At 40.0% G+C, this 15,547-nt stretch overlaps 1 protein-coding gene across 1 annotated transcript in view; it reads right to left on the reverse strand.

Annotated features, from left to right (window-relative positions):
- Window positions 1-2,232: 2,232 nt before the first annotated feature.
- The window catches only part of ecpas (Ecm29 proteasome adaptor and scaffold), a 29,964-nt gene continuing 16,649 nt past the window's right edge, over window positions 2,233-15,547 (reverse strand). The window contains exons 30-49 of the mRNA XM_049472407.1: window positions 15,350-15,517; window positions 14,503-14,582; window positions 14,104-14,209; window positions 13,953-14,000; window positions 13,666-13,784; window positions 13,220-13,370; window positions 12,372-12,437; window positions 10,644-10,733; window positions 9,717-9,783; window positions 9,419-9,510; window positions 8,668-8,734; window positions 8,384-8,572; window positions 7,515-7,726; window positions 7,345-7,388; window positions 6,554-6,746; window positions 6,228-6,366; window positions 5,984-6,089; window positions 4,857-4,945; window positions 4,605-4,676; window positions 2,233-4,401 (exon numbers count right to left, since the gene is read on the reverse strand). Of these exons, the coding sequence (XP_049328364.1) occupies window positions 4,262-4,401; window positions 4,605-4,676; window positions 4,857-4,945; window positions 5,984-6,089; window positions 6,228-6,366; window positions 6,554-6,746; window positions 7,345-7,388; window positions 7,515-7,726; window positions 8,384-8,572; window positions 8,668-8,734; window positions 9,419-9,510; window positions 9,717-9,783; window positions 10,644-10,733; window positions 12,372-12,437; window positions 13,220-13,370; window positions 13,666-13,784; window positions 13,953-14,000; window positions 14,104-14,209; window positions 14,503-14,582; window positions 15,350-15,517 (2,238 nt within the window). The 3' untranslated portion in view covers window positions 2,233-4,261. The remainder of the gene's footprint in view (window positions 4,402-4,604; window positions 4,677-4,856; window positions 4,946-5,983; window positions 6,090-6,227; window positions 6,367-6,553; window positions 6,747-7,344; window positions 7,389-7,514; window positions 7,727-8,383; window positions 8,573-8,667; window positions 8,735-9,418; window positions 9,511-9,716; window positions 9,784-10,643; window positions 10,734-12,371; window positions 12,438-13,219; window positions 13,371-13,665; window positions 13,785-13,952; window positions 14,001-14,103; window positions 14,210-14,502; window positions 14,583-15,349; window positions 15,518-15,547) is intronic.

Here is a 15,547-nt window from a genome sequence, read left to right on the forward strand (position 1 = left end):
ACGCTCTATAAATACCGCCCATTCATTTTCCTCACTCCTGATTGGCTGATTGCTTTGTAAATATGCAAATGAGAACCAAGTTTGTGTGTCATATGAAGCAAAGGGTAGAATTTCAGCTCTGAAACAGCCAATCACAGTCAGATTTTAGGACTAGACATCCACACTGACCACATACAGTGTTATTCACTCTACTATCAGACTGGATACTTTCCTCTAAATCTAGTTAAAAGCTGCTATCAACACTTCAAATAGTGATTAAACTGAGTTTCACATCAAATAAATCATAAAACATGTCCCAACAAAACCTCCTTAAACCGTCTTAAAATTTGACATTACCAGTTCTGGCAAGAAGTTATCACCCTCTTATCTTCTGCTCTTCTTATAGCAGACGCATCAACTACTAAACTACTAAAACAACACCAGAAAATAACACACTACTCCTGATTTCATGAGTCATCACCAAGAAACTGGGAAAAAAACAAAAAAAAAACATTATCAACCACTGAAATAAATCTATAAACTAGACATTGTGTCTTTAGAAACACTCTCACTATCAGAAACACCCATTCAGACATAATTTAAACACATAGTAATCATACATACGATAAACTATAACACAAAGAATATTTTGTAGAAACATGAACATACAGCTCTGAAAAAAATAAATTTATAAAATAAATTTATAAATTTATTATTTATTAAACTTATTAGTAAAAAAAAAAAAGCTTATTAAAAACCTGTGTTTAGAACCTGTAGTGCAGGTAAATCTCCGGGCGCCGCCATCTTTGTACTGATAATGTCATAGACATATATATATATATATATATATATATATATATATATATATATATATATATATATATATATATATATATATACATATATATATATATATGTATATATATATATATATATATATATATACACTCAGCTGGCACCAGGAGGCAGGCTATGCAGAGTCTATATCTATATATGTCTGTCATTATCAGTATAGTGATGGCGGCACCCAGAGCCACAAAGAAGCGTTATGTAATGTAAACAGTAGTTTTTAATAAGCTTCTTGTGCAATTTTAAAGTTATAAATGCCCTGATTTAAAGGTCAGGGCTCTACAGATTCTAGCATGTAGAGTTACTCTGAGCCTGGATAACAGTGGAAAAAGTTATTTACTGGGACAAAACATGCTCCGATACGACCGTTGTAAAGATTGCTGGGCAAAAAAAGCACAAAACTACTGGACCTCAGAAGATGTAGGAGATCGGAGGTGGGCTATTCAATGAAGGTAAGTATTTTTTAATCATGTTTTACTACAACAAAAGTCAGTTTTACACCGGAATATTCATTTAATGTGCCTTGTGTATGGAAACAGACCAGGAAATAGACGTTTATTGATAGAGTGCTTTATAATCCGCTGCACCTTGTAGTCTGGAAAATACGGTACATTAACGACTCATCATACAATAAATGGACATTACCTATTAAATATTTAATAACGGTGATCTGGCCTATTGTGTTTGTTGTATGTTTGTTCACACATATAACAGTAGCCAGTATTTTAGCCAGTCATGCTAAATGACCAATCATTCAATAACTGTGACTAAATCCCTTACACACAGTAGATATAGACCTACTGCAGACCACAGACTTGTCATGTATATTAAACCAGATTCTGTCCATATGAGCATTCAGGAGATGTTATCACTGAAAAGATCAGTCCTGTAATGGTTAAATTATTAACAATAGATTAATACAAAAAACATATTATTACAAAAAGTGAACAAGGCTGCATAATTTATAACAGCATTGGTCGAGTCTCCTCTACTAAGGTAGGTTAGACTTTATGCCCTTATGATCAGCAGACACTATGAGCATCCCTGTGAATACTGCACATAGTGCTGGAGTATAAAAAAAGTGTTAAAAGTCAATATCAATCTGTATAGAATTGGGTTTTTTCAGGGGGTCATCAGCACGGTGGAGACATGGATGAGCACATACCTGAGGGTTAAAGAAGATCACCTGACATTTATGCTGTTTCTTAAGCCTTTCTTTCTCTCTCTCTTTGAGATTTTATACTCGATCTGCAATGAAATTCATTTGGCTCTGGATCTGCACTGCCTGCTGAAGCTGACCTGCTTTAAAGGGTTAAAATGAAAATCTTGAGCTTTTTTTTTTTTTTTTTTTTGAAAATATATGTAAATATATTGTTTCACACATGACACAGTTTAACATGCAAACACCGGCAAACCAAAGATTCAATTTAATTTACATTTTCTTTATACAAACACACACACATCCCTTTATACCTGTGAATTCACATTTCCAAAGCTTGTGCATGGCATAGTTCCTCAGTCTTATAAACTATAGACTTCATGAACATGATTAGCTAAAAGTAAATCAATTCTAGGGGAAATTATGCTGAACTTAAAGGAGAACTCTGGTGTGAAATGGATTTTGGGTGTATTAAAACGTAATAAAATTAATTAAAAGTACTTACTTTTGTTGAAAAGCTCACATCTGCTCTCCTGCAGCTTTCTGAGATCCAGTAATTTGTGCACTTTGCCCAAACAGGCCTTTAGAATGAGTGATATGGGGCATATTTTGCCCCTGCAGATAAATCGGGGCTTTTTACACTGTTATCCAGGCTCAAATTAGCTCCACACTTTTCATTGGTAGAATCTGGAGAGCTTTAACATATGAAACGTGGCGTTAAGAACTTTAAAACTGCATAAGAAGTTTATTAAACGCCACTTTTTGCATCCCATAGCCTAGATCAATCTCCAGACGCCGCCTTGTGACTTAAATTTAAGTCACAATAAGTCAACCGTCTTAAAACTAATAAGTAGGGTAGTTGAGCAGATTGCAAAACTAGTTCCTTGGAAATACATGAATTCCAGCTGTTGCTGAAAATATCAGGTTACTGTCGATATTAGAATGCAAGGAAACAACAACAAATTACATTCAAAAAAGCTCAAAATGTTTTACTATTCGTTTTAGTGCTCAATGGTTGACTTGTTGTGACTTAAATGTAAAGATTTCCCTACGCTACGGGATGTAAAAAGTGGCTTTTTATGAACTTCTTATGTAGTTTTAAAGTTATTAATGCCTTGTTTTAAATGTTAAAGCTCTTTCGATTCTACCAATGAAAAGTGTGGAACTACTTTGAGCCTAAATATAGGTGTATAAAGCTATCTTTTTCTCCAGGGGCAAAATATGCCCCCATATCATCCATTCTAAAAGCCAGTTTAGGCAAAGTGCACAAAATACTGGATCTCAGAAAGCATATTTTGCCCCTGCAGACAAATGGCTTTTTACACCGTTATCTATGCTTAAATTTAAAGATAGCAGCGCCCAGAGATTTAACTACGCTACGGGATGTAGAAAGTGGCTTTTAATAAACTTCTTGTGCAGTTTTAAAGTTTTTAACGCCTCGTTTTAAATGTCAGAGCTCTTCAGATTCTACCAATGAAGAGTGTGGAGCTACTTTGAGCCTGAATATCGGTGGAAAAATGTATCTGATTTTTCTGCAGGGGCAAAATATGCCCTTATTTCACTCATTCTAAAAGTCTGTTTGGACAAAGTGTACAAATTACTGGATCTCAGAAAGCTGCAGGAGCGGAGGTGAGCTATTCAACAAAGGTACGTATTTTTATCATGTTTTACTACACCAAAAGTACATTTCACACCAGAGTCATCACCAGAGTCACACGGTGGACGGTTTGGTATCACTGTTATTACTCATGTTCCAGCAGGGGAGCGGTGATGCGGTTCATAATAATAATGTAATTGTAGTAGACGTACTGTATCCCATTCACACCTGTTCACACTTACTACTGCAGAACTACAGGATAACAGCAGGTGTGAATGTGATCTCAGATCCATTTGCAGTTTATTGAAACACAACTCTTTTCAGTAGGATTAGAGAGATACACACACCGCACACAGCTGGGTGAAAAATGTAGGATTTTGTCCTCTTATTAAACTTAATAACACTCTGCCATTAAAGGACACATATATGTATATAAAAATGGGCCAGTTGGTGGTCCTGCAGTTGGCACAGTCAGTGCACAAACACTAACTAGAGTCATTAGCATCTAGGAGACTGAAATGTCACTGAAAATCGAATCAGAAGGAAGTGTTTTATTGTGTTTGTTTGGCAATGAAGTCTCCGTATCAGTTTATTCGTTTAGTTGAAGTGATAAAACTACTGAATTCATGTAGGCAGAGCAGGTGTTGGAGAGCCTGCGCTGACGCTGTGCTCCTGTTTTAAGGCAGACCCTGTATTTTCCTCCTCAGGGTCTGAGCTTTATCCTTCAGCTCGGGCCGGCTGTCCGTCTCCATGGTGGCGAGAGAGCGCTGGAGCTGCTGCCGACTTTTCTCCACCAGGCATTCCCACTGATCGCTGTCTGTAAAACACGCCAACAAACCACAACAGGGTTAACCCACAGCACACTTACCCCATGACACAGTGTTATCCCATGGGGTGTTTAAACTATAACTAATGACTGATGCCAATAAATATTTCAAGTTTCAAGTAAAAATGTAGACTAATCAGATTTTGAGCTCCGTCTACATACATAGTAAAAAAAAAAAAAAAAAACTGAGCTACCTTCAATCCTCTTCAGCAGCAGCTCAAGAATAGTAAGAGCCTCCGTTCTTACAGACGAGTAACTTCTGTTCTCTAGAGAAGGAAAAAAACATGCAAATGATTCCAGGTGTTTTTATCAGACACTGGGTCTTACACCACAAGAGCAAAGTTCATGATAGAAATGCTCCAATATAAATTCTCATAAAATGAATACATTTCAAATCATTTCACACTGACTTCTCTGATTAGATTAGGTTTACAGAAGGATCATACCCAGTGGAACAGCGAGAGCAGTGCAGGTCTGAGACAGAATGTCTGTCAGTAGTCCAGAGTTCCGCTGGTCCGGTTCTAACAGCAGTAACCTACAATACAAACCACAGAACCTTCAGCTATAAAGCAACTCTAATAATTCAATTCTGATATTAAACTCTTCTTTCCTCTGTTATTAATTACATTTCCACAATCAGAACAAACACAAAATTCAGTCCGGCGCTCAGTTAGAGCTCAGTTCATAGTATAGCTCACTATTTTTGCAGTCGGTCAGTCACTCAATCTGTCCAGCGTTTAATCAGTCCAGCATTTAGTCAGTCACTTAATCAGTCTGACATTTCAACAGACCAGCCCCCATTCAGTCTGGCGCCCAGTCAGGCATTCGTTCAGTCTGGTACTCAGCCAATCAGTCTGGTGCTTAGTCAGTCCGGCACCCAGACAGGCATTTGTTTAGTCTGGTACTCAGTCAGGCAGTCAGTCAGTCACTCACCTACTCAGTCTGGCATTTAGTCCAGTCATTCAGTCTGGTAATCAGTCAGTCCAGTCGTTCAGTCTGGTACTCAGTCCAGTACTCGTTCAGTCCACTTCTCAGTCACTCAATCAGTCTGGCGCTTAGTCACTCCGGCACCCACCCAGTCAGTTGGCACAGAGTCAGAAGGCACCCAGTCGGGCGCTTGTTCAGTCTGGTACTCAGTCAGTCAGTCAGTCAGTCACTCACTCACTCAATCAGTCTGAGTACCAGACTGAACGAGTGCCTGACTGGGAGCTGGTCTGACTAAATGTCAGCCAATCAGTCTTGTGCTTAGTCAGTCCGGCACCCAGACAGGCATTGTTTAGTCTGGTACTCAGTCAGTCAGTCAATCAGTCTGGTGCTTAGTCAGTCTGGTGCTCAGTCAGGCCAACACCCAGTCAGTCGGCACTGAGCCAGTCGGCACCCAATCAGGCGCTCGTACAGTCTGGTACTCAGTCAGCCAGTCACTCAGTTATTCCGTCACATGTTCAGTCCGGCACTCGCTCCGTGCGGCACTTAGGAGGTGTTGAGGAATGTAGGATTTAGGCTACTTTGAGATTGAACACCGAGAGTGAAACCTGCTGTTAATCAGATCTTAAATGCTGTTTTTTTTTCTCACCTCTGATAGAACAACTTCATACACTGCAGAACTCCCAGCTGAACCCGCCACGTACTGAGCTTCAGCCTATCACACATCAGCACACACACCTCCACCTGATACCGACCTGCAACACACACACACACACACACACACTTACTCCTCCACACAGACTAATATCTGATACTAATTAAGTAATGAATATGTATATTCGTATGATTTGATATTTCTGTTTATTATAAATATAATTATTATAGGTTATTACTCTGAGTCTGAGCGTTCTCAGGCCAGGCTTTTCCCAGACTCTCGAACGCACACAGCAGCACCTCCATCTGCAGCTCTCGCTCTTTAGCATCTTCATCATCGTCATCATCGCCGCCACGTTTTGGTGACCCAGGCTGATTCTGTTCGTCCAGGAAAAATGTATGTTTTAATACTCATTTAGATACAGTAAACACTGTTCCCCATCAAATTAAACTGGAGCACATTCAAACACCTGAGTTACAACACGTTTTACCATAAACGCCATCATTCATCCGTTGAGTTTATGTTTATACACTAATAAAGAGGTAATCCTGAGAGGTGGGGTACCTTTCTGATGAGGGGGAAGATAATCTCAGCAAGTTCCTGGAAGCGGTCCTCTCCAGTCGCCTCTAAAATATCAGCGGCGCAGCGAAGCGCCGCCACTTTATACACCACACTCTCCTTCCTGCACTCCTTCAGAACCAGATCCAACACCTCCCCCACCGCCGGCTGACCCGCCACCGGCTTCTGCAGCTCAACACTGACGTATACAACACAAACACACACACACACACACACAGTACAAACACACACACACACACAGTACACAAAATGTTATTTTATGTTATGTTATTGAGTGTGTGTATAGAGTATATAGTGTGTGTATAGAGTATATAGTGTGTGTATATGTGTGCATGTGTAAAGTCTATGTATAATGTATGTATAGAGTATATAGTGTGTGTATAATGCATGTGTGTATAATTTGTGTATAGTGTGTGTTTATATACAGATATTGTGTCTGTATAGTGTATGTATAGTTTGTGTAGTGTGTATAGTGTATAAACTGAATGTAAGGGGGGATTGTTTGTGTGTATATAGTGTGTGTATATTGTGTGTATATCATGTGTGTATAGTGTGTGTATAGCGTGTGTATATAGTGTGTATATAGTGTGTATATAGCATGTGTGCATGGTTTGTGTGTGTATAATGTCTATAGTGTGTAAAGTTTGTGTGTATAGTGTGTGTGTTTATAGCATGTGTACTGCGTGTGGGTGTGTATGTATAGGTATATATAGTGTGTAAATAGTGCATGTATAGTGTGTGTATATAGTGTGTGTGTAACTGTGTGTATGCCTCACCTGCACTTTGACACCACAGAGCCAACAGCCTTCAGCAGCTCCTCCTGCAGGTTAATAGTGGAATTACAGCGGTTAGGATCAGCACTGTAAACCACTGTTAACTTTATACACAACTCCCTCACACACACACACAATTATATAACACTAAGTAAACACATGGCCACGCCCACCTTTCCTGCCCAGGTGCGTCCTGCCAGGCCCTGCAGCAGGGCGTTCAGCAGCATGCCCAGGTGAGGAGCCACCAGAGAGCCCGTCTGCTGCTTCGCTATGGTCGCCATGGCAACCCCGCCCTGCGCCTTCATCTTCCACGACTGCGACTGCAAAGCCCTCTGGGTAATGGCGATGAGCTCCGTCATATACAGCCTGATTCCTCCGAAACTGCCTAAACATTAAGAACACAGATCAAACAAAAAAATAGTCAATTCTTAGCCAATACTAAAATCGAATAATTACCTACTAAAATCCATCAAGTGCTTACTAAAACCTATTCAGTACCTACTAAAACCTAATCAGTACCTACTAAAACCTATTTAGTACCTACTAAAACCAGTTCAGTACCTACTAAAATCTGTTCAGTACCTGCTAAAACCTATTATGTACATACTAAAACCTGTTTAGTAGCTACTCAAATGAATTCAGTACCTACTAAAATCTATTCAGTACCTAATAAAACCTATTTAGTACCAACCAAAGTCTATTCAGTAGCTACTAAAACTGTTCAGAAGCTATTAAACACTACATACTAGAAACAAGACCCTATCATTTTTCAGATACTATTAAAAATGAATCAGATACTAATAGATGATTCACATACTATAATAAATAATTTAGATACTATAATAAATGATTCAGATAATATTATAAATGCTTCAGATATAATTGTAAATGATTAAAATGTTATTATAGATGATTCAGATACTATGATAAATGATTCTAATATTATTATACATTATTTGGATATTATTATAAATGATTCAGAAATTAATATTTCTGATTTAGAAACAGTAAGTGATTTAGTAAGTCTGTTTTCTGAGCTCACCCGGCACGTGCTCCTGCCACACCTCTGCCCACAGGTTGGAGTCGCCGCTGGCGCCCTGCTCGTCGTTCTGCTGGTGCATTCCCAGGAAGGCGAGCGGCAGGGCGACGCCGGCGTGAGCTTTCAGCACATCAGGACTGTAGTGGCTGATGGCGTGAACGGTCAGACAGCAGGACGACTTATACACCGCCTCTGAACAGCAAACAACAAACAATTATTACAGTTTTATTACACATATCACAAATATACTGGAAAATGTCAAAGTGAAAAATGCTATGACCACATACCTTCTTTCTCCAGGTACCAGGTGCTGAGCTTCTGCAGGAGCTTCTCCACACTGCTATCCTTCGCCGTCTGTAGATGAAAAAACATTATATTCATCAATTAATTTAAATTAAATTAAATCAAATGTCAAATTACTTATAGAATTGTCTTTCAACAATAACTGGAACCGAAAATGAAAAATTAAATAACCGAAAATTATGCACAGCTAGTAAAAGAAAATATTCAGAAAAACAAGTTGTGTAAGTAACTATAGGTTTACATCGGATCTCCGGTTGATTCTGCGTTTTACCGAGACCTTAAATGTACACTAGGGGGGCACGGTTTGATAAGACAGCACAACTCAACAGAACATTGGTCAAAGTGGGCGCCGTTCGCGTCGGATTTTACGATATAAAGCGGACTCTGGGGCTTCGACGAGGTGAAACACCGCAAGAACCAAATCGTCAAGTCTGAAGTAAGAGTATAAAGTTAAGTAACGTTTAAGCGTTAATTTTACCTAGCACTGAGTGCTGTATCTTTATAACTAAGGCTGTGAAATCTCTGAAAAAAAAATCTCCTTTGAGTTTTAGAGCTATAAAATTGACTGTGGGGGGAAGGCAGGTAAGCGTTCTCTGCTGCAATGCTGTTAGCCAATCAGATGCGATATATTCGCATGTATGAATATTCACGAGCAAGAGATGAAATCCTGTCCTGTTTCAGAGACCACTAATCCAGTGAACTAAAGCAGGGTTACATAGAAACACCGGAACTCACCCGGACCAGGTGACCAATAGCGAAGGCGAAGGACTTCTGAACCATGACACTGCGGTCGTGAATCCCGTTCAGCAGAGCGCTCATCAGTTTACCTGTGAATAAACAACATTAACAGTGAAGCTGTCTGGAGATAAACACTGCATTCTAAAATATAGAACAGCCCATATTAAACCAATACCTTTTTTTTAATAGGTTAATAAATAAAGAAATAGCCCCACCGACTCACACTGGTGTTATAAGGAGTGTTGCTCCTGTGGCTGATGCGTGTATAAGAGTAAAGCAGAGTAATGGGAGATACCTGAGTACGGCGTGAGGTCCTGAGGGCACTGCACAGTCAGAGAGACGATCACACTCGCACAGCCACCCTGTAGATCACACAGGTGTTACACAGCGAGTACAGGTAAGTGTGTATATACAACTTTTTTTCGCACTAAGAGGCGCACCTAAAATCCTTTAATTTTTCCAAAAATCCCCAGTGTGCTTTATGTATGAATTTTACCACTCAGGTATTAAGGAGAAGTAAAGCCTCTTCAGTTTAGTTCACCAGCAGTATTAGCATTAGCTGCTAACCGTGCTAAGCGCTAGCTATCTGGCCTTGCAGAGGTGAGTATTTTGGCTAATCCTGGCTAGCACTGCTGGAGCAGCATTAACATTAGCTGATAACTGCACTAAGCACTAGCTCTTTTGTTGTTCAGAGGTGAGTATTATCAGCCTGTTGCCTGCTGCTAACCCCGGCTAGCACTGCTGGAGCTGCATTAGCATTAACTGCTAAACACAGTATCAGCTCGAACTATGTGGGACGAACCGCTAGCTACTATTGCCCTGGCTTACAGGAACACTCAGGGTTCCTCAGTGTAGCTCTGTCGGGTGTCATTTGGTGCTAACCGCTAGCGGTTAGCCGATGATGCTAACGTTCCAACTTTATTGAAAATCTGTAAATCTAAGCTTACTGTAAATAAACTGAAGCACTTTACTAACCCAAATAAACAGTTTTTAGGAGATACATCTGTGTAGATTAACTTTCAGCATCCTTTACTTAACTTAGCTTAGCTTTACAGCTCTGAATTTAGAAGGAAAACATGGCGACACCCCTGTTTCTATTACTAGTTACTAGTGTTGCATAAAATGCATCTTTAAACCTGGTCTGTCTTATAGTGCGAAAATGACAGTATATACATAATTATAATTATACAAACGTATCTCAGGTAATGGTAGGCGGGTGTACCTTCGTTCCGAGGCCGACGCCACTCTTCAGCAGGTCACACAGTTTCGGCACCAGTTCTCCCAGTACTGACACGTCCAAATGCTGCAGACACTACACCACCAACAACACACACATCCATCAATTAACCAATCAATCGGTCAATCAGTCTATCAGCATGTATACTGTAGAAGCTGTATGCTACTTTCTCCATTTTAGTAAAGCTACTAAATTATTAAAGCAGTTACTTCATGGAAACTAAACATCAACACCGTCACTCACAGACCACAATTATCAACCATCAAATATTAATAACTCCGCTTAAGGTTTATAACCCTTCATCCACAGTGTCACAAGCTTCTACTGAAGATTACATCATAATAACCATTAGCTTCAAACCCAGCACTCCAAAATTCCATCATATATATATATATATATATATATATATATATATATATATATATATATATATATATATATATATATATATATATATACATAAATGTGCATCTAAAAAAAAATTAATATCATTGCAAAGTTACTTTATTTCAGTAATTCAGTTCAAAACAGCCAATGAAAACCCAAAAATCAGTGTCTCAGAAAATTAGAATATTATATAAGAACAATTGGTACTTTTGGCAGTTTGGGCAGTGTGGAAGTCCTGCTGGAAAATGAAATCCGCATCTTCATAACGCTTAAAATAGATCACTCCAAGTGTAAAACAGCTTTATGATACATATTGAACTGAATTACTGAAATAAAGTAACTTTTCAATTGAATGCTCTAAAATGTCAAGATATTTATTAACATTTTTTTTTTTGACGCTACAACACTTTTCAAAGAAGTTGGGACAGGGGCAACAAAACACTGGGAAAGTAGAGAAGTAGAGAAATTCTCAAAAAAACACCTGTTTGAAGCATTCCATAGGTGAACAGATTAATTGGAAAAAGGTGATTATCATTATTGGATATAAAGGGAGCATCCCTGAAAGGCTCACTCGTCCACAAGCAAGGAAGGGGCGAACTGTTTAATACAACAGTTTAAGAGCAACATTTTTCAACGTGCAATTGCAAGAAATGTAGGGATTTCTTCATATACAGCCCATAATATCATAAAAGATTCAGAGAATCTGGAGAAATTTCTGTAAATAAGCAGTAAGGCAGCGTGGGAGCTGAAGTAATAGAAATGTATGAGTGGATGTGTAAGATCCAGATGTAACAGTGAATAGCTTTAATTTGATTAGATGTGCACTCTCTATATAATGGCTGATCTGTTGTATTCTGTATGTACTCTTTTGTTTCCGTCTTCTGGCCGTCTTCTGGCCCCAATACGTAGCTGGCATCTGTTTTTAAGAGCTCTGCTAGAACAAAGTACTCCCTATTGACCAAGGATTGAACTCTGGGTAACCCATTATGAAAAGGGTAATTGTTTCCCACTGGGCATAATATATACTCTCTCTCCTTCCAAAATAAAGATAAGTAATCTAATTTCTTTTTTAACTTGAAGAACCTCTTTTCCTGTATATAATAAGGATCTGTAACCATGAATGTTGACCACCATTTGTCTTATAACCAATAAAACAATAAAGCAATTATATTTAAGCTTAGGTAAACCTTACTTCAGGAAGCTCTTAGAGAAGATGCTCCCGGCTGTATGATCTGACTTTCAATAAATATCTCTTTGGAGAGGAAAGTAGTGACTTTGTATATATATATAAAACACAATCAGGTAATTTGAATATATAAATTGTACCATATTAACAGTTTCCATCATGGGCGAGGACTTGGCTGCGCTCAGTCTGGCTGTGTCCATAGCGCTCTGTGGAGAAAACAGAATGTACCAGAATTAATAATATTATAATATTACACATTTATACACAGTATATCACTGTCTCTGATTCTATCGTGAATTCACACCGAGCATCTGTATACACACCTGTACTCCACCTGAACGTCGACCTGCACTTGACCCTAATTTGACCACCTGACCGGAAACCTGACCCCCCTGCCACGCACCCGATGCAGAACTGACCACCTGACCCCCTAATCTGACCCCCTATCCAGATACCTGACCCCCTAATTTGACCCCATATCCAGCACATGACCACCTGCCCCTTGTCCCGCACCTGACTTGCACCTGCCCCCCACATTTGACCACCTGTCGCGTACCCGACCCAAATCTGACCCCCTGTCCTGCACTTGACCACCTGACCTGCATCTGACCCTGATTTGACCACCCGACACACATTTGACCACAAGACCCACACCTGACCCACACCAGACCATCTGACCCCGCACTCAACCAGCACCTAAACCACACTCAACCTGCACATGACCCCCATTTGTTCCCCATTTGACCACCTGACCCACACCTGAACCAGACCTGACCCCCTGTTCCGCACTTGATCAGCACCCGAACCATACCCGACCCGCACCTGACCACCTGACCTCAAACAGACCACCTGTCCCCAAAACATCAATGAAACAACAAGATACCTTAACCCCACCCCCTGGATAAACTCCTCCCCCTGATGAATAATGTGAGGATTTACTAAGCTGAACAGGTGTACAGCATTAAACCCGGCGCTGTGGTCCTCTCACCTTCTCCTGCTCCGTGGCTCTCAGACTGAGGTAGTTCAGAACCTGCGGCTCCAGAACGCTCAGCGCCTCCAGCAGTGCCGGGATCAGCCGGGGGGCGTGCGGCTTCAGACGACTACCTGCTGCCTTACTGATCTTCACCAGTGTCTGGATACTGATGCACACAAACACACAGAACATACACACAGAGTTTGCGGGCTTTCTTGTGCATCAGCTTCAGAAGAGGCTTTCTTCTAGATCAATGCCATGCTGATAGAGGTTCTTCAACCTCTGCTGCAATGCTGGCAGCACTCGTATATTAATTTTATAAAGCCAACCTCTGGATATCAGCTGATGGGATATAGTCTCAAATGCACATTTTCAATGTTTGCCTTGTAGCAAACATTACTACACAGTCAAACAGTACTGATAATCCATTACTACTGTAATAATAAAACACTCCTTATTACCTGAGAGAGCGAACCTCCGCTACATTACTGACTATTCCTTTATCCAACAGAACCGGCAGCAGAACCCCAACCACTCTCTGACCCGACCCACCTGTAGACTCACACATCCTCACACACACCTGTTACACAAAATGCACAAAAACACACATGCAGAGGGAAAGCATGAGAGAGAGTTACAGAGAGAGAGAGAGAAAGAATACAGCAAAACCTAGAGATTAAAAGAATGTTTTTTTTAAAGAACTATAGAATTAGTAAGAGCTGTACATTATGATCCAGGTGATGTTTACCTTGCTGAGGGTCTTCAGTGTTAAATCTGCTGCTTTTCTGACTGATTCCTGAAGAAAATTACAATAAAATATGAAGAAAGAAAAAAAAAAGTCTAGTTGCAATAATGATTCTAATAAACTCTAAATATGAATCATGATAAAAAAAAATCACCTTAATATCATCCAAAACTCGAAACAGAGTCTCCCAGATTTCTGTCAGGTGATCAATGATGTCATCAGCCTGCCTCCCACGAATCAGATCGTTCAGAGCCAAACAGCTACAGAAAGAGAATATATCAGAGTGTATCAAAGTATATCAGAGTATACGCTCTTTTATACACAGACTGCCAAAAGTATTGGGACGCACTAGTCTGATTCAGTTCCATTAGCACAGGTGTGTAAAGCACAGCCTCTCGCTCCACAGTCTACCTGTACATTTATTACTGAAAGAATGGGCGGAGCTAACTCCAGTGTGGTACTGTACTGTACTGTTACACATAGCTGTCCCATGACTTTTGGCATGTCAGTGAATATTGTATATTCTATATCAGGGTTATGAAATATGAGTTACCAGGACTCCCGAACTCTCCACATGTTACTGGTCAGGTTGGATATGACGTCCTGGAAGATCTCCTTCAGGTATTTATCCACCTGCATCCAGAACACAACACAGATCAAATTATAGTGTATAACAGTGTATAACCTTGTGTAACAGTATAACAGTAACAGTATGTGTAATAATGTAACAGTAAAAGTGTGTAACAGTTTATAAAAGTGTGTAACAGTGTAAAACAGTGTGTAACAGTGCGTAAGAGTAACAGTGTATATAACAGCGGGTAACAGTAACCGTGTGTGTAACAGTGTAACAGTGCGTAATAGTAACAGTGTGTGTAACAGTTTAACACAGTGCGTAATAGTAACAGTGTGTGTAACAGTTTAACACAGTGCGTAATAGTAACAGTGTGTGTAACAGTTTAACACAGTGCGTAATAGTAACAGTGTGTGTAACAGTGTGTAACAGTGCGTAACAGTAACAGTGTATGTAATAGTGTGTAACAGTGCGTGTAACAGTAACAGTGCCTAAGAATAACAGTGTATAAGTGTGTAACAGTAAAAGTGTGTATCAGTAACAATGTAACAGTGTGTGCAACAGACAGTAACAGTAAGTAACAGCAAATAAGCGTGTGTAACAGTAACAGTGTGTAACAGTGTGTAACTGTGTAATAGAGTGTGTAACAGTAACTGTGCAGAGTAACAGTGTATAACAGTGCATACAATGAAGTGTGTAACACTGCATAAGAGTCACAGTATAACAGTACGGAACATTGTGTAACAGCGTATAACAACGTGTGTAATAGTGTTTGTAACAGTGGGCAACAGTAACAGTATGTGTAACAGTGTGTTACTGTGTGTTGTACCGTGTTCTTGTCGGTGACGAGGGCGTCCCAGATGCTGGTCATGGCTTGCCGGATGCCCAGATTGGGATCGAACTGGTACCTGTAGAGGCGGGGCACCAACTGGGGCAGGAAAGGAGCCAGCTGCTCTCCCGCCTTCGCTGCTATGATATTAAACCCAAACGCTGCCCCCTACAGCCCAGGAGGAAACCAGCATGACAA

The sequence above is a fragment of the Astyanax mexicanus genome, chromosome 25 (genome assembly GCF_023375975.1).
Source record: "Astyanax mexicanus isolate ESR-SI-001 chromosome 25, AstMex3_surface, whole genome shotgun sequence".
Classification (NCBI taxonomy): Eukaryota; Metazoa; Chordata; class Actinopteri; order Characiformes; family Acestrorhamphidae; genus Astyanax; species Astyanax mexicanus.